At 48.2% G+C, this 19,161-nt stretch overlaps 2 protein-coding genes across 2 annotated transcripts; both read right to left on the bottom strand.

The window, feature by feature from the left end:
- Positions 1-259: 259 nt before the first annotated feature.
- Positions 260-1,582, bottom strand: TREX1 (three prime repair exonuclease 1). The gene is made up of 2 exons (XM_082847695.1): positions 1,546-1,582; positions 260-1,227 (listed from the first exon to the last, which is right to left on the bottom strand). The coding sequence occupies exon 2, from the start codon at positions 1,204-1,206 to the stop codon at positions 262-264; it is 945 nt and encodes a 314-aa protein (XP_082703821.1). The 5' UTR covers positions 1,207-1,227; positions 1,546-1,582; the 3' UTR covers positions 260-261.
- Positions 1,583-2,282: 700 nt separating this feature from the next.
- On the bottom strand, positions 2,283-18,985 carry ATRIP (ATR interacting protein; the record flags this gene model as incomplete). Its single annotated transcript, XM_082847915.1, has 13 exons — positions 2,283-2,413; positions 2,826-3,078; positions 3,298-3,378; positions 3,828-3,919; positions 4,078-4,214; positions 9,566-10,255; positions 10,445-10,574; positions 10,892-10,987; positions 12,246-12,403; positions 14,004-14,122; positions 15,926-16,096; positions 16,776-16,906; positions 18,739-18,985. 13 exons carry the CDS (start codon positions 18,983-18,985, stop codon positions 2,346-2,348), a joined length of 2,373 nt encoding a protein of 790 aa, XP_082704041.1. The 3' UTR covers positions 2,283-2,345.
- Between the last annotated feature and the right edge of the window lie 176 nt (positions 18,986-19,161).

Genomic DNA, 19,161 nt, shown 5'->3' on the forward strand with positions numbered 1-19,161 from the left:
GCTGGGATTGGGTTTTAGGCTAGGTATCATTTCCATCCAGTATTTGAAGTTCCTTGTTTTCCCTACTTTTATTGAGCTCAGACGTCTGACCATCCTGCTAGGGAGGGTGATGGACAAAGACTGCCACTTCCTGTGCCCCCGGCCCCAGGTGTCTCAGTGTGGGCAGAAGTGCGGGAGGCTCTCAGGCTGCCACGGTGGGTAGAAGTGAGTGATCACTCGGTGCTGTGGAGGGTCTTTATTAGTCAGAATTTCCTTCTTGGCCTACTGCCCGGGTATGGCCAAGGACAGCCTATACAGCGTGGCTACTGCCAAGGTCAGGAAGGCCAGCAGGCCCAGTGGGGCCAGCAGTCCCTCCCTGGGTGGGGCTCCAGGGCTCTTCACTGGGGAAAGGGGCTTAGGGTTCCTGTTTCCACCACGGTTGGGGCTGGTGCCCCTGGCTCTGGCCAGGGGTACCGTGGCCGTAGCAGCAGATGGCCTTGGGCTGGTTCCAGTCGAGGCTGTGACCACATACATCGGCTTGACGGTGCTGAAGGGCCTGGCGTGAGCATCTACCCACCGCAGCAGGGCTCGTGGCCTCCACTGACAGATGCTGAGCAGGGCGAGGACGTCACCCTCGGCTGTGTGTGAGTCTGGTGGGGCCTGCCCGTACAGGCGCATGTAGATGCTGCCCAGGCTGTAGCTCTTCCTTGGGCCGTGCTCTGAGGGGCTGTCAGCTTGCTCCAGGGCCTTCAGGGCAGCAATGCTATCCACACAGAAGGCGCCCTCCAGAGCACTGGCAAGCCCCAGCACAGCCAGCTCTGCCTGGAGCAGGGGGAAGTCGTAGCGGTCACCGTTGTGTGCCACAAGGCACCAGGGCTGTGGTTGGCGCTGCAGGAAGGCTCGGAGCATGTTGGCCAGGTTGGCATCGAAGCATTGACGCCCGTGTGCAGCCAGCACAGGTGTGCTCAGGCCTGTGATCTCACTGGCTGCAGGGCTACAGGCCTTCCCCGGAGCCACGCACAGGGAGAGCTTGTCCAGCACCCGGGGTGGTGGGGGCACTGTTGAAGGAGGCCCCTGAGGGGTAGGAAGTCTCTCCAGGGCCCATCTGTGGATGGCCAGCAGGCATAGCTCTGTGACCTTGGGCTGGGAGAAGGGCAGGCCAGTGGCCTCCAGGTCCAAGAAGATGAGGGTCTGCACAGGACCCGGGGGCAAGGCCTGCGAGCCCATGGTGGGTATCTGCCGCTGAGCCTGGGGAGGAGCATGGGGTGGGTGGTGGGTGTGTGAATGCCCAGTGATAAGAGGTAAGGCAAGTGGGGTGGGGTGGGCAGGAGCACCCCTCTGGCCTTCCCTGCATGGGGAGGCACTGTTGCTGAGCTCCAGGACCCATTTCCAGGGCAGGAAGCCAGGGAGGGTGGGGTGGCTTTCTTAGTGGGACCAGCACACTGTTTTCTGTTCAGGGGAAGGCTTGGCTCCTCCCCCTAGTGCCCGCTTAGTCTGGTGAGGGTTGGTGGGGCAGGTACCCACGCCCTCCCACCCTACCCCCTCCCCTCGGGGGTCCTCACTTACCGAGTAGCAGGCAGGCAGCAATGACTCAGGGTGCTGCACGCTCTCCAGCTGGTTCTTGCTGCTGGCAGCAGTGGCGGGAAGTGAAACTCGGCCTGAGCCCGCCCAGCGGCTGGTGTGAGCAAGGCCCGCCCCGCTTGTCAGCCTGCCTGGGCTGTCCCTCCTGCCAACACCTGTCCCTCCCCAGGCACCCACAGTGCTATCCCCAAAGGCCTCCTCAGACCTCTCGCTGTGGGCCTGCTGGCTGGCACAATGCACCAGGGCCCTCCCGCCCTCAAACCGGGAGGACAGGGCTATGGGGCAGGCTAGCTCCAGGACTTGAGCCTGCTGGGAGTCCCTGCCGTGGCCATTTTGCACCCACCCCTTGGCCCCATTTTCCCAGGCCTCCCTGGTTTAGGCCTGGGCTGAGGGCCACCTTCTTCCCTGCCTCCCTGGTTTAGGCCTGGGCTGAGGGCCACCTTCTTCCCTGCCACACAATGGTTTCTTCCCATGGCCTCAGGCGAAAGTGATGACTCAGGACAATTCCACAGGCAGGGCAGGGCAAGGCAGGGCAGGGCAAGGCAGGGCTCCTTCCTCAAAGCAGATTCATTACCGTGGGGCTGCTGGCCAGGAACAGGAAGAAGGATCTCAGCCTTCCCTGGGTCCTCCTCCTGCTCTGTCCCTCCCACTTAGCCGACACAGATCAGACTCAGGAAACATAAGGCTGGCCTTTTCTTTAACAGCCAGTCACTGCTTTTAATCAGGGGATGAGGTACGGAAAGTGGTGGTGTTGGTGCCACCATGTGGCTCGATGCTCACAGGCCTCAGCCACAGTCCATCTCGGGGTCGTCCACATCAGCCTCCGCGGCACAGAGATCATCCAGGGCTGCCTCTGAGCCAAAAACAAGAGGGTTCTGTGGTGAAGTCCTGCCTGAAGGTGCTGGGACTGGGGGAGGTCCCACCTCTCCTCCCCACCAGGCCCACAGGAACTAAGCAGTCCCTTCCACGCCCAGGCCTTGCTCCCTCAGCTACTGCAAGCAAAATAATACAAAGGCAATTCAGACAGGGATGTTTCTGGAAAAACCGTGGCTCTGCCAGGCCGACTCAGTAGGTATGAGCAAAAGGCAGGCTGATATGCTGAGAGAAGAACCGGACAGGGAAGAAAAAAAATGGCCCCCGTGCCGGCAAAGGCTGTGTGGATGGAGCACTGCTGACCTAAGGCCAGGTAGTCTGATTTGTCCATGAACTTCAGGGCAAACTCCACATGTGGGCTGGGGCAGGGAGGGGCCCTCCTGCAGGCTCACCTTCACAGCCTGTCACGTCAGGAAGCCCTCGAATCAGCATGCTGACCCCTGGCATCACCTGGTCGTACTGATGCAGGACCTCCACGCAGTGCACAGTGAAAAGCTTGTCCTTTTGGGACAGACTGTGCAGCAGCAGCACTGTATCTCGCAGACACCGCACCGTCCGCTTCTGCTGGTCAGTCCTCGGGGGCCCCCCTGCCCTCCGCACAGTCAGCCACTGTCTGTGCAGCATCACCGTGAGTGCTCTGACTACCTGAGGGAGGGCACAGGCTGAGGTCAGGTCAGGTGGTCCCTGCACCCTGACAACCTGCTTAGCTGGGCAGCATCTTTCCTAGCCACCCGGGTGAGGAAGGTTCTGAACAGTGGCACCAGGGTCTAGCCCTGGTGAAGGAGCATGGGATGCTTTCACGGGGCCCTGTCATTCACCAGCAGAGCTGCCCACTGTCGGCCCCTGCCTGCCCCCGGCACTCACCTCCACGTTGCACTGGCAGCTGGAACCAGTGACTGGGGAGGAGGGGCTCTGCACAGCAAGCTTAGCCAGGAGCCACACAGCCTAGAACAAGAACAGACTGTCCCATCCATGGCACAGTGAGGCCCTGGTCACAGGGAGGGCTTTCTCAGCCTTCTACAAGAGCTCCAGTTGCCTCAGCAACTGCTTGTCTGCACTAATGGGATCCAAGAGGTGGTAGTGTTTTGGGACCTTCCCAGGAGACACTCAGGACCAACACCTGTGTCTCACCACTGACCCACCTGCCTCCGTGCCCACCTCCAGCCACCAGGCAACTTTGCCAAGTCCCAGGATACCCTGGGCTCCGACTGTACTGTATCTGTGTAGTATGGAGCCCCCCAAATGAGTTTACCTTGCTAGTGGCTCAACGTGTTACCAAAATGAATTAAAGCTTCCTTTAATTCCCAGAGGAAGGAGAAGAGTGGCTCTTACATGGGATGGAGTGGGGTGGGGTGGGTTGGTGAGCAGCACAAAAGGGGCTCTGGTGTCTTTACCTCTTGTTCCAGCTGAAGCCACTGTGTCTCCGAGGCGGCTTTGTCAGGCCTCGATGTGATGTACATGTACAGCAGCAGCAGGAGGCAGCCTTCTGGAAAGGACACACCACCTCTCACTCAGGATCCGCCTTCTCACCCAGTGCCTGAGGTACAAGCTGCAGAAGCCCTCAGGAGGCCCTGGACCTGCCCCTGCCACCACCCTTCCCTCCAAGCTGCAGGAGTCCAGACGCACGCCCCTGGCCTGCTTTACCCGGGTGGGAGCAGAGCTGAGGTGCAAGCTTCTCATGGTCCACCAGGAGGGACAGGAGCTCAATAGTCAGCAGCACACTAGGCAGGGGTGTCTCTGGGCGCAGGCACTGTGGCAGCACCCGGAACACGCACTGGAACCTGAAACACAGGGCCCCAGAGAGATGTGACACCTCCAAACCAATCCCATAACTCACCCTCACCTTTCACGATAGGCAACAGGAAATTGAAGAGGCCAGTAAAAAGGAGACTCGATTCAGACAGACCTGAGTTCAAATGCCACCCTACTTGCTGATACTTGTTTCAGGTGAACGAGTGGGTACTACCCTTCACTGTGGGACTGCTGTGAGGGACAGGGCCTGTCATCCCTTAGAGATGACAGGCCCTTACCTGGCACAGTGCCACCCAGCAAATACGAGGTGCCCCCCTGGACCTCGGGTGCCGGCCCTCTGCACTACTCTTGGGCTCCTTCCTGCCTCTGCTCCCAAACAGGGAGGCAGGTTCAACTTGAGTGTGAGAGAAACGTCCTGTGCCCACCACCAGAGGACTGGCCAGGCATCAGCAGCAACAATGTGGACTTGGCTATGGTTGGATCTTATGAGACCACTCGCTGGGCAAGGAAGACTTCATTTTCCCCACTTGTCGGGAAACACCAGCTCCTCTGCCGCCACGTATGAGAAGGTACACACTCAGGGTGTGCATGGTGAGGGGCTTGGGCACTCTCCCCCTGGTCTTGGGGGCAAAGGGATGGCGCATTCATTACCAAGGAACCGAGTCCAAAGACAAGCACTGCTTTTTGCTCAACCCACACAGCCTCATGGGTGGGGGGAGGGGCAGTTCTGCGGGTATGTCCCTTTTCATGCGCACGGCACCGAGGGTTAAGAATATTCCTTGTACACCATTAGGAAGCAAGGTGTTTTTGGGGCGAACTCATTTTAGAGCAAATCCTGTATGAGAGACAAGCTGAATGTTTCTAGTCACCAGGGAGTGTGGAACTTTGTGGGAAACTGGAATTTAACCAGTTACTACCTAATTTCATTATTAGGCCAGAAGTGGCCCCTGAAACTAAAAAAATCCATCTTTATATACAACACAGTGGTTTCCAAATTATTTTTGACAGCATCAGATGCGCCTTTTTAAATGAAAAAATTTTTTTGGCACAGCCCCTAAATGCACAATAAATACGTCATGCTGCCCTGGCTGAGCTGGGGATGAGAACTTTTTGTTCAAAAGCGCCTGCCATGCCAGTACCTGGGGAGCTACGCTGGACCTACCCCTAAAACAGATGCAGTGGGAAGACAAGAGTCTGAGGGGATGATGTGCCCTCAAGCCTGGGTGGGCAGTGGTGCCTTTCATAGGAGATCACAGCCTGCCTGGCTGCTCATGTTGTATCGTATACTGCTATGGAGCCTTGGGAGCACCTGTCCCTGGCTTTTACTTCAAGGTGAACAAGAAGCTGTGTGGTAATGGGGTTCAGCCTGCAAGCACGAAGGAATTCAGAGAAGCACTGTGTGGGAGGTGGCATCAGACAGTGATCAAGAACAATGATTCAGGAGCCTAACTGGCTGATCTAGCATACTCCATCTGGGGTTTCAGACAAGTTTCCCTACCTCAACATGGGGTTTATTCATTCAACAAACACTGAGTGCTCACAGTGAGCCAGGCTCTGTACTGGGCGTGAAGACAACAGGGCTCTGAGGGTGCCATCCAAGCTAGTGAACAGAAGGCATCTGTGTCTGGCCTGCAGTAAGCACCCATTAAATGGCTGTTTTTTGATGTTATTGTGGACAAGCTCAACAGGAATAGAATGATGATATATCTACCAAGAGAACTGCTAAAAATGTGGTTCCTGGAATTCATTCATTTAAAAAGAAACGGATGCAAAGATTTTTCAATATCCACATATCAATCAATGTGATATACCACATTAACAAACTGAAGAATAAACACCATGTGATCATCTCAATAGATGCAGAAAAAGCTTTTGACAAAGTTCAACATCCATTTAAGAGAAAAACTCCAGAAAGTAGGCATAGAGGGGAACATACCTCAACATAATGAAGGCCATATATGAAAAACCCACAGCTAACATCATATTGGTAGGGACTTTCCTGGTGGTCCAGTGGTAAAGAATCCACCTTCCAAAGCAGGGGACGCAGGTTTGATCCCTGGTCGGGGAACTAAGATCCCATGTGCCTCGGGGCAACTAAGCTTGTGTGCCTCAGAGAGCTCACATGCTGCAAATTACAGAGCCCACACACTCTGGAGCCTGCGCGCCACAACTACAGAGTCCACACACTCTGGACCCTGCACGCACAACTAGAGAAGAGAAAACCCACATGCCACAACTAGAGAGAAGCCCGTGTGCCACAATGAAGAGACCATGCGTTGCAACTAAAGATCTCGCATGCCTCAACGAAGATCTCACATACCACAACTAAGACCCAATGCAGCCCAAATAAATAAATCAAATTAAAAAAAATCATACTCATTGGTGAAAAGCTGAAAGCATTTCCTCTAAGATCAGGAAGAAGACAAGGATGAGCACTCTCACCACTTTTATTCAACATAGTTTTGGAAGTCCTAACCACAGCAATCAGAAGAAAAAGAAATAAAAAGGAATCCAAATTGGCAAGGAAGAAATAAAACTGTCACTGTCTGCAGATGACATTATACTATACATAAATCCTACAGGTGCCACCAGAAAACTACTAGAGCTCATCAATGAATTTGGTAAAGTTGCAGGATACAAAATTAATATACGGAAATCTGTTGCATTTCTATACACTAGCAATGAGCTATCAGAAAGAGAAATTAAGGAAACAATCCCATTTACCATCGCATCAAAAAGAATAAAACACCTAAGAATAAACCTACCTAAGGAGGCAAAAGGCCTGTACTCCAAAAACTATAAGACACTGATGAAAGGAATTGAAGACGACATAAACGGAAAGATATACCCTGTTCTTGGATTGGAAGAATCAATACTGTCAAAATGCCTATACTACCCAAGGCAATCTACAGATTCAGTGCAATTGTTATCAAGTTACCAATGGCATTTTTCACAGAACCTAGAATAAAATTTTAAATTTATATGGAAACATGAAAGACCCTGAAACAGCCAAAATAATCTTGAAAAAGAAGAACAGAGCTGGCGGAATCATACTCCCTGACTTCAGACTATACTACAGCGCTACAGTAGTCAAAACAGTATGGTACTGGTGCAAAAACAGACACATAGATCAACGGAACTGAATAGAGAGCCCAGAAATAAACCTACATACCTAAGGTCATTTAATCTGTAACAAAGGAGGCAAGACTATACAGTGGAGAAAAGACAGTCTATTCAATAAGTGGTGCTGGGAAAACTGGACAGCTACTTGTAAGACAATGAAATTAGAACATTCTCTAACACCATATACAGAAATAAACTCAAAATGGATTAAAGACCTAAAGGGAAGACCAGCTACTATCAAACTCCTAGAGGAAAACATAGGCAGAACACTCTTTGACATAAATAGCAGCAAATTTTTTTTTTTTGGATCCATCTCCTAAAGCAAAGGAAACAAAAGCAAAAATAAACAAATGGGACCTAATTAAATTTAAAACCTTTTGCACAACAAAGGAAACCATCGACAAAATGAAAACACAACCTGTTGAATGGGAGAAGATAACTGTAAGTGATATGACCGATAAGGGGTTAATATCCAACATATACAAACAGCTCATACAACTCAACATCAAACAAACAACCCAATCAAAAAATGGGCAGAACTGAAAAGACATTTTTCCAAAGAGGACATCCAGATGGCCAACAGGCACATGAAAAGACGCTCAATATCACTCATCATCAGGAAAATGCAAATCAAAACCACAATGAGATATCACCTCACACCAGTCAGAATGGCTATCATCAAAAAGAACACAACAAATGTGAAGAAAAGGGAACCATCCTACACTGTTGGCAGAATGTAAACTGGTGCAGCCACTGTGGAAAACAGTATAGCGGTTTCTCAAAAAATTAAAAGTAGAAGTACCATGTGACCCAGCAATTCCACTCCCGGGTATATATCTGAAAAAAACCAAAAACACTACTTTGAAAAGAAACATGCACCCCAATGTTCATAGCAGCGTCATCTACAATTGCCAAGGTATGGAAGCAACCATCAACAGATGAATGGATAGAGAAGATGTGGTACACGTACACACACACACACACACACACACACACACACTGGAATACTACTCAGCCATAAAAAAGAACAAAATTTTGCCATTTGCAGCAACATGGATGGCCTTGGGGGGCATTATGCTAAGTGAAGTAAGTCAGACAGAAAGGCAAATACTGTATGATATCGTATGTGGAATCTAAAAAATACAGCAAACTAGTGAACAAAACAAAAAAGAAACAGGCTTACAGACACAGAAAACAAACTAGTGGTTACCAGTGGGGAGAGGGAAGGGAGGAAGGGCAATATAGCGGTAGGGGATTTAAAAAAAGCATTGTTATGGGATTATATGAAATCGTGTGTGAAACTTTTGGAAACTGTAAAGCACTACGGAATTAAAAAAAATAAAAGGAAAGAGAAGACTCAATAATAAAAAAAGAAGCAATCAGCCACCATGAGCTGGGCCCCCTGCCAGGCACCTGGGTGATGGTAACACGCCTACCTTGCTGCTCACACTACTCTGCAGTACACTGTGTCTAGCTCTAAGCACCACCTTTAGGATGCACCAGACAAGCCAGAATATATTCATATGGAAACCAGGATCCAGAAGTGTTTTTAGCAAACAGGTATTCTGAGTTCAGAGACAAAAAGGCTTAAGAGACATCCAACAGAGGAACTGGCCTCTTGGCGGAATGCTGAGGGGGAGATGGGATGACAGGACGAGGGGATTGGCTGGGTGGTGTTTACCCTCCCAGTGTTGAGGGTCTGGAATCCCAAGCTAGGAATTTATGACAACAGTGTTTCGCAACAAACCTTAAGAAGAGCAAGTAACCTGTGGCTCATGCCAGTGGTGGACACCATGATGATGGGCAGATGCCCAGCAAGGTCAGCTTGTAGCTGCAGACCCTCCACACACCCTCTGCTTCTTCAGGGAACCCCACCAAACTAAACTTCAATGTGGCTGTGAAATCTAGTCTTCACCTGATCCATGTCCCAGGTTCAAAGGCCTCTTGATTCAACCTTTGTCTGTTTCGGGGGCAGGACACTCTTCCATAGTGACTAGCAGCCTTCTTTTATCACATGTGTCTTTTGCTTACCTACTATCCAGAGGCAGAACTAAGCCAAATAAACCACTTCCTTGGTTCTTCTAACCCCTGGCCCCACTTCCCATCACTTCAGAACTCTAGCTAAGAACCTAAACCAAGGCTTAGAGCTGAGCAGTATGGACGAGTCAAGATGGGAACAAGTACAGGGGCCACAGGACAGACCTCAAGAGGCCGGGTAAGACCCACAAGGAATCATGACTCCCATGCTGCGTTATACCTGGGCAGGAAATCAAAGGAAGCATTTTCAGCTAATTTCACCAAAACCTTAAGGCACTGGCTGAGGACACTGGCTTTAAGGTGACCTGTTGCTGCAGAAGAGAAAGCCAAAAGTTGAAGAAGCATCTTCAATAGTGGATGCTGGCCTTGGTCACCAGCAAGCCTCCCTGGGGCTGAGGTCACATCCCCACGACCATGTCCGTCAACCAGGCTCTGGTCTCCTTCCCTAGCAGCAGAATCGGCGCCTGCTCCTGATAGTAACAGGCAAATGACTGCTCCGCTGTGGCACACCAGGTGCTGAAGAACGCTTAGTGAAGCCACAGAGAAGCCTTCCAGGTTGCAAAGTGAGTCCTCGGGGCTGGCCTCTACCCCAGAGCTCACACAGGAGGGATGTGTCGGTGAGTCCGCAGGCGCTCCGCTTCTCTTGGCTGCTGCCAAATCCTGCAGAGCCTGGCAGTGTAAGCCGATAAAGAACTGTACCAGGGGGAGGAGGTGCACAGCTCCAGGAAGCTGGCAGAGTGGGAAGGCCCTTCCGCCTCCCTCTGCTGGGTCTCTGTCACAGGAGCCTTCATTCCTGGCCACCAGATTCAGTCCAGTAAGTGCCAGGGTCTGTGCTTCTCTCAGGGCCAAGAGGGGAAATGACCCATCACAAGAACCTGTGGTCCTCAGGCTTGAAATCCCAGTCAAGGTACTAGCAACAGACACAAAAGAAAACACACAAGTGTGAGAGGGAGATAAGGTCAAGGGACCCAAACAACCTGCCTGCTAAATTCTCTAGTTTTCCTGCCCAAAGCAGACCTCCTAGGCCGGTCAGGACCAGATAGGGACTTGCTTCCTGGAAACTTCTTCCAAACAAGCTTTTTAGGAGTCTTATGCTTACCTGCCAAGCCCGGGTAGCTGGAACAGGGTGCCGGTAGGAGCCTCAGAACAACTGCTCAGGAGGTGGCACAGACCTAGGGATGACCCTGGGATCAAAGGCTGCTTCAGGAGAAGGTTTATCAAAATGGAGCCTGCAGAAGACAAGGTGACTGTAGAAGGTTCTGACATGAGAGTGCTTTTCTGTGATGCCAGCTATCCTCTAAACTGCCACTAAGTTCCCTTGAGACGCCTGTGGGTACTGAAGGCTCGGAGGCATACTTGCTCTTGGCCCCTTCCATTTTATAGTCTTCTGCTTAAGCCACAGACTACTACTCCCTTGGACCCTCTAAAGCACTGCCTGGGGTACTGATTGAGCCCAGGACAGTTCCCTAGGCAATTCCACTGCAGCATCACAGAGGATGATCGGACCCAGGAAGGCCTCCTGCAGAAGGAGCAGGCATTCTGGTACCTTGAGTGTTTGATCTCTGCATCCAGCTGTCAATAAGCCTTTTCTGGGATTGTTCTTGCTTTATCGGGTCATCTCCCAGACTGTGGGTCTTATTCTCTGAATAACAGATAATATGTTAATCAAAACTGGAACACAAAAGCACAAGTATATCAGAAACTCTTAAATGTAATGAGTTTAAAACATACATTGTTCTACTTCTTCAACTTTGGATCAAAACAAGAGCCAAAGCAACTCAAGAACCTTCACATCTTTGCCTTCCTCATATAAAACAGGAACTTGCATAAGGAAAGGAAAGGAAAAGAAAATTAAATTGTTTGCCCCACTTCAAAATCAGGCAATAAACATAAAAGCATTTTATATGATTCTTATTATGTGCCAGACACTGTTCTAAGAGCTTTATACATGCTAGCTCTCTTGTTCCTCACAGCAACCCAACCAGGAGGTGTTATCATTGGCTCTGTTTTACATATGGGAAAACTGATGCACAGAGGTTAAGGGACTTGCTCAAATCATACAAGCCAGTAAGCAGTGTGACTGGGACTCTCGGCCAGGCTGGTGGGCTCCACTGCCTGCTCATAACACCACCCGATAACCTCTCCTGAAGTTGCTAAATATCAAAAATGTTAGTAGCTGTAGTTCTCAGGGGTGGCATGATGCTAATGACTTGAAAGGGTTGATGGTAGGAGAAAGGCAATGTATCTGAATTGTAAGATAAACTGGCATAGCACAGTCTCAGAGTGAAAACCTACTGATGCTAGATTGTCTCTCTAGAAAGCAGTGGCCTTCCCTCAGTCTGGACTCAGCTGGGCGATGAAAGGAGCACATATTCCTGCATACTAGCTGTGTTTCTGGCATGGCAATGGATGCTGACTGGAGGTTTTAAAATATGCCTGCAAATTCTTTGACACACTTCTCCTCAAAGGGTGCAGCCTAGTTTTCTTCCCCTTGAACCTGGCCCAGACTCAATGACTCACTTCTAACAAACAGAATGTGGCAGAAGTGATGCTATGTGACTTTTGAGGCTAGGCCATAAAAAGGATAGCTTCCACCTATCTCTCTGGGTTTGCTAGCTCTAGAGGAAGCCATCTACCAGGTTATGAGATCAGCCAAGTAGCCCTGTGGAAAGGCCCACATGTGGAAAGGAATTCCACTGCCAGACATGTGAGTGAGCCACCTTGAAATAGATCCTCCAGCCCCCTACAAGGCTTCAGTGCCCACAGAGACAAACCATCCCCACTGTGCTATCAGAACTGCTGACCCACAGAAACGAGGAGAAAATAAATACTCAAATGTTTCAAGGCTCAAGTCCGAGTAGTCTGATATAGAGCAATAGATGATGGATAGACTGACTTACCCTCTTTGCCCATCAGGGACTTATATCCTGGATCGGTCTGGCAGGGGTGGGGAAGGGACATGTTAGCACTAAAAGACTCCTTTGTAGGGAAAGATGGTTTTCCAAGTTGTGGAGAACATGCTTCTGGCTTTATAACCACAGAAGGGCTTTTCCTAGGACTGGAAAAAGTTAACTATGAAAGCAAAGTAATGATTCTGCTAACACCATGTAAAATACCTGGTTATAAAACTTCTAACAAACTTTAAACTTTTCCTATCTAGGTGATTTGACCAAAAATTTTATCTATTACACGTTTGTTATTCTTTGTCAGGACAGCAATGCAAAATTCAAGGCATTTTGATTCAAATTGTTGAAAAAAAAAATCTTTCATTTGCTTCCACCTTCTTCCAATCACCCAAAAGAATTGGCTATAACTCCATTACTATTTCCAGTTCCACCAAAACATCTTTTCAGTTTGCAACCTCATTGTTTTAATTGAAATATAGTTGCTATATAATGTTATATAAGTTATAAGCAAATGCTATAGTGATTCATAATTTTTTTTTTTGCGGTACGCGGGCCTCTCACTGTTGTGGCCTCTCCCGTTGCAGAGCACAGGCTCCGGATGCGCAGGCCCAGCGGCCATGGCTCACGGGCCCAGCCACTCCGCGGCATGTGGGATCCTCCCAGACTGGGGCACGAACCCGTGTCCCCTGCATCGGCAGGTGGACTCTCAAGCACTGCGCCACCAGGGAAGCCCTGATTCATAATTTTTAAAGGTTATACTCCATTTATAGTTATTATAAAATATTGGCTATATTCCCTTTGTTGTACAATATATCCTTGTAGTTTATTTTATACTTTAATAGTTTATACCTCTTACTCCCCTATCCCTCTATATTGCCTTTTTCCCATTTCCTCTCCCTCCTGGTAACCACTAGTTTGGAACAACCTCTTTTATAATAGTCAGGGACTGAATGAAAAGATTTTCAGGAGAAAGAGGGTCTAGAAAAAGGTGTATTGTGTCTTGCAACTTGGAAACTGAGCCAGTGCCTTAGTGCCAGGGTCTTTATGTTAGAGAAGCAGTCTTAACCCTCTGATTGGATCAGACAATGCTGAGGCACTCCTGTTGGTGTAAAGAGGTGAGGATGGACTCCCTCTGCTCTCCTGTCTTACCTGGGCTACGCAAGGCAAGAAAAGTTCAATTTCACACCCTGCCCATTATAAGCAAAGGCAGCAGAATGTTTAATACCAGGAAAAGACGACCTGACCCACACTGTTCAAATTTCAAGGGTGATCCTGACAGTGTGCCAGACTTCTTTGGCAGGCAGGGGACAGGACGGACCATTAACAAACTGATCACATCTGCAGGAAAGGTGGGGACTGCTGGACAGCAAATGAGAAAAAATATTCCAAGCAGTTGGGACTGAAATACAGTTGGGGCAAAATCATTTATTTGAAACAAATTACATAAAAATGAAGACTGGTCCACTCCAAAAGTTTGGAGAGCATCTTTCCAGCCTCTTTTCATCCCGAGGAGCTGTGTTGTGTTTATAAAGTCTACAGGGAGGAAGCACTTCTAGAGTGCGGGGCCTTTATGCTATGATGCCCCAAACCATTCTAGTCTCATCCAAACCATCTTTGAGGCCTTCAGGAAAGAGCATCTATGCCCCAGTGGCAGAGTCTAAACGACCTTTGTTCAGGACTAGCCTGACATTGTTATTCAGACTTTTTACTAAACGATACAAAACTGTATTTTCCCTCTAGCACCATCATTACCTGACATGGGAAATGGAGGGAGCAGCTAGTTTATTAGCTCGTTCACTGCTTTGAAGCTTTGTCCTTAATTCATTCATCTCTGCATCTTTAAACTGGAGTTCAGACTGCAATGACTGGAGCTGGAAGGCAAAAGAAGCATACTTATAGAGGCCTCATCACATATACAGAAACAGCTCTGGGCTTCAAAATCTCAGGATAGTAAAGGAAAAACAAGCAATGAGAGATAGTATAAAATTCTGCTGTGACATAAATGTCCTAAAATATCAAGCTTTAACCTTCTTCCTGAAAGATGACATGGTATTCTAGAAAGATATTTTGACCTGAACTATAGCTGGTTAGTTTGTGAGGGTTCAAATACCATTTACTCAGCCTCTCTGAACTCCAGCTTATCTGTAACATAAGTACCTGTCTTCCTGGTTGGGGGTATTAAGTAAGAATGGTGAATGTAAAATGCCCAGCACAGAGCTTGACAAGGTACCATATCTCACGGTAACATGTAGACCTTTTAGTGAATATAGTGGTGCACAATCCAAGTCTTCCTGAAGGTCTGGGCTGAGTATTTAGAAGAGTTTTACCAAAACCTTGTACAGTGTGGGGAGACCTGCTGTTCTGGCCAATGGTAACTGCTGCCATTCCCAGGCACAGCACCAGACACAAGGGCGGGACCATTTAAGTCTCACGACAGCCCTTCTGGTTATTTTCTGGAACAGATAAGGGAAATGAGTCATAGAGCATAAGTCATCACCCTGAGGTCACCGCTTGAATATGATAAAGCCTAGATTCAAACTCTGGTTTGTCTGATTGCAAACCCATTGCTCTTCATCATGTATATGGAAAGGCAACTACTGCTGTTAGTCTTGGGCACAGGTCAGTGCTTCTTTAAAGACTGCCAAGTTTGCTGAATGAAGTAACGGCAGAATAAGGCCCACGTTCTTAAGTTTGAAGCCTTGGGAAGTGAAGGAAAGTGGTATATACTGGACACCCACTGTTTTTCTCCCCAGAACAGTATCTCCCTCCCTTAAGAAACATCATTTTCCTACCTTTGAATATGTGATTTGAATGGGAGCTATTATCTCTTTGATTACAGTGACTAGTTCAGAGGCAGGCACCTGACTCAGGTTAGACCAATTAGAGCCTTCCCCAGAATTTTTTTTTTTTTTTTTTTTTTTTTTGCGTTACGCGGGCCTCTCGCTGCTGTGACCTCTCCCGTTGTGGAGCACAGGCTCCAGACGCGCAGGCTCAGCGGCCATGGCTCACGGGCCCAGCCGCTCCGCGGCATGTGGGATCCTCCCAGACCGGGGCACGAACCCACGTCCCCTGCATCAGCAGGCGGACTCTCAACCACTGCGCCACCGGGGAAGCCCTTCCCCAGAATTTTAAAACTTGGAGATAAAGAACCCTAGGTCTTCAGTCTGCTCTGGAGCTATGAAATATGAGCCCAGGAGCCCCTGGAGAACACATCCTCTACCATAAGGATGGAGCCTATCAATAGTACAGAGAATAAAGATGAGTCGTGGCAAATCTTGAGTCTTTTGAGGCCCCAGCACACCTGTTTTCCCAGACCTAGTTATGGAAGCCAATACATTTTCTTTTGGCCTAAGCTAGGTTAACTGGGTTTCTGATCTGCCAAAAAACAAAAAAAAACACACAACAAAAAACCCACTAATTTTAGCTGTTTCTGCAAAGTGTGAGCTAGTAACTTAGACTACCACAGCAAAGCAGAGTTTCATCTAAGTCCTTTTCCAAACCTCAGAGCCTGGAGAAAAGTGCATGCAATTAGTTGGTAGTGAAAGTATTTAAGACAAACAACTGTTGAAATCTTCCTGGAAGATCTATAAGCAACTTTAGTCATTGCTTCTAAAGGAACTCATTGAGCAGGCAAAGCTGATGTCCATACAAGCAAAACAAATGCTCTGGGTCACCTTTTTGTAGAATTCTTTTTCTTTGTCACTGAGTGCTTGAGTTTTCTCTTGCTCAAGAAGGAAATGTGATCTTCTCTGTTCCTCTAGAATGGATTCTGTCTGATGCAGTGAGTCCCGTAAAATTTTAATTTCTCCACTTTTAATGAGCACTTCTTCTTCCATTGCCTTCATCTGTAAATCCCAAATTGATGTTGTGAAAAGTTTGTAAGGGAAAATTATATATGTACATGTTTCAACATGTAGCTGGGGAGATGAAGAAACACATTTAAAACATGTCCAACAGACCAGAGTGCTCAAAATATATCTGTACCAATCAGACATCACCGTGATCTGCTAGGCCCATTCCTGGGACAGTGGATATTCAGCAAGATACCTTAAGGACACACTTGTCACTTCTGCATGCAGATTCTATAGGCTCTAAGAGGTATTAAACAATCTGGGTCACACACTTCACAGAACTAAAATTCTACATTATGTTCTTGGTTTTTCTAGGGACCTATAGATAGTCATATGAAGAATGTTTGCTTTTTTGCAAAACTGCTAATGAAAATAGCAACCATTATGATGTTGTTTCTTATATAAGACATAGGCTATAAATTTATCTCAGTGCTACAACAGAAAGTTTGTATCTCTTTTTGTATATGGTTTACAGTGTTTCCTTTCTTGCCCTAGTTGTTAGGAATCTCAGGATTTAGTTTCAACCAAAATTTTCTGGCTTTCTTTCCCCCAATTCATGGGGATGAATCTGGACTCTTGTTTTAAAACTTCTATATATTTTATTGTATAATGCTTTATAACACATGCGTAAGTGAATGAATTAACTACAAAAGCCACAAGTTAAATCACTTACCTTTTCTTTAAGCTCTTTGTACTGTGCCTGAAGTAACTCTAATTCAAAATTATCTTTAACTGGAACATTTTCTCTGTTTTTCCTTGAAGGATTTTTTGACATCCCATCTAATCTGGGGACCTTATGAACATCTGTAAAAAGCAGTTCCCGTATACTTTTTAGGACCCAACATTTTCCCACTTTAGCCAGACAATCACTTTTGAAAGCAAATTAGAGAAAGATCTAGTAAGCACTACAGGTATTTTACAACATAAGAACATGAATCAATCCTCAGGAAATAACAGAAGCTGTCACCCTCTCCCCATTCTGCACCCAGTTTTAAGAGTCTCATCTAAAGGCTGAAAGGTGCTGTGGGAATCTCACTGGTCAGAACTCAGTGATCTATTATTCAACGATATTTACTGAGCACCTAAAATATGCCAGGCTTTAGCCTCTAAAGAAAGGTACAATGGTGAGCAAAATGGATACAGTCCTTACACTCATGGAGCTTACATGACACTCAAAAACACAAGAATAAATGTAAAATTTCAACTGTTATAAGAGCTGCAGAGAAGAGCAAATATAGGAAAGCCTATAATAGGGGCTTTGATCCAACGGGATGAATAGAAGGCTTCCCCAGGTAAGTGATGACTGAATGGAGAGCTGAAGAACAGGCAGGAACTAACCAGGTGAGTGGCGATGGGGAATAGATGGAAAGAACACTCAGTGTGTAAGAAACAGCAATGTGCAGTTTCTGTATTGTAAGGAAGCAGGGAGAATTCAAGGAATGAAGGAAGGTTAGTGTGGCTAGAACCCAAAGAAGGAGAGGGAAAGGGACAGGCCATGCTGGGCCTTGCTGGCCATGTTAAGGATTTTGATCTTTATACTAGAAGTAGTGTGAAGTCATTAAAGGCTTTCAGTAGGGATGTTCACGTGTATCTGTGTGTGACACGGAGATTCTAGTTTTGAAAAGATCACTCTGGCTGTGGTATAAACTCTGACTTGAGTCATAACTGGAAATGTGGGAACAATTTAGCAGACTATTGTCTGGAGAGGGGTGATGGTAACACAGATCAGGGAGATGGCAGAGATGATGCAGAGAGGATGGATTCCAGAGATGGATGAAGAAGGTAAAGTTACAGGATTTGGAAAGGAATCAGATCCATGGTCAAGGAAAGGGAGCTGTTGCCTGCCTTGTGCTACATGATTGAGAGTGGTGCTAGTCATTGCCATGCAGAACATTTGGTTATCAAATGTTCTGAGTGTTTTCTGAATGCTTCGCCAGGCACCATGCTGGAGATACTGGTGGATGACTGGGTTTCCAGGAAATGATTGTGTGGAATATAAGATGCATGTAAGACATCCATGTAGAGATTTCTCTTCCTGGGAGCCCCACAAGACTTCACTAGAATGAGGGTAAGCTCCATGAAGGAGGGGGCTTTTGTCTTTTGTTTATTGCTAAATGTCTGCAGCTCCTAATGTTTGGGCACCTAAGTACGATTTATTGGTTGTATAAAAGAATGAATCTCTTTTATCTCTTGCCTCTGCCAGGCCCCTCTTATGTTCATGCGGCCCAAGGGAAAAGGTGGTCTTCATTAGATCTAAAGCCTCCCAAACCTGTCATAATGATGGGTCCCCATGTGTAGGTAGTGATGATTCTGCTGGTGGTGGTAGTCGTGTTGCAAGGATCTCTGTTAAGAACTAAGAACCTTACTGGTCCAAAGTATAGAAACTAAAGTAAAATGTTAACCTAGCTTTCGGTATTCCAAATCGGCTGTTTGACACTCCTGATACATTTCTCCCCCAAATCAAAGGACCTTTTGGGACACGCCGCTGCTTAAATCAAACTGTTTCTATATTTTTAAAAGGTGAAGTGGCAGTGTGAGTTCAAGACACCGGAACAGCGGTCGTGGGGTTCTTAAGCCACAGCCATCTAGTGGGTCTAGCGAGGTCTGCACCACCCTCGGGGAAAAGGCGCACTCACTGGACACGTCCGGAGCCGCGTTCGGGCACTGGCTCAGGGCCTGTGACGCGAGGGTGTCGAGCTCCTCCAGGTCGTCGGCGGTGAAATCCCCGTGCGCGCCGAATGGGTCTTCTGGGTCTGGGGGGGCGGCCGCGAGGAAGCCCCGGGCCCGCTTGCTCGGAGGGTGCTGGATGCTGGACGGCGGGCCAGAACTGGGTGCCTGGGGCCCGCTCCTTCTCCTGCTGCCTGGCGCGGGGATTCCAGCCATGCCTGCCGCCAGCCGGTATCCGAAGGCACCGAGTCCGGCCTGTAACCTCGAGGCCGGAGGGCTGGACCAACCGATCGCGCGCTGCCGCTCGCCTCAGCCGCTGGGGCCGCGCCCCCTAGCCAACAAGCCAATCACCTTCCAGTCGGTGGGCGGGGATGAATGACGTAATCAGACCG

This window comes from Leucopleurus acutus, assembly GCF_964270905.1.
Source record: "Leucopleurus acutus genome assembly, chromosome: 10".
In the NCBI taxonomy this organism is placed as follows: domain Eukaryota; kingdom Metazoa; phylum Chordata; class Mammalia; order Artiodactyla; family Delphinidae; genus Leucopleurus; species Leucopleurus acutus.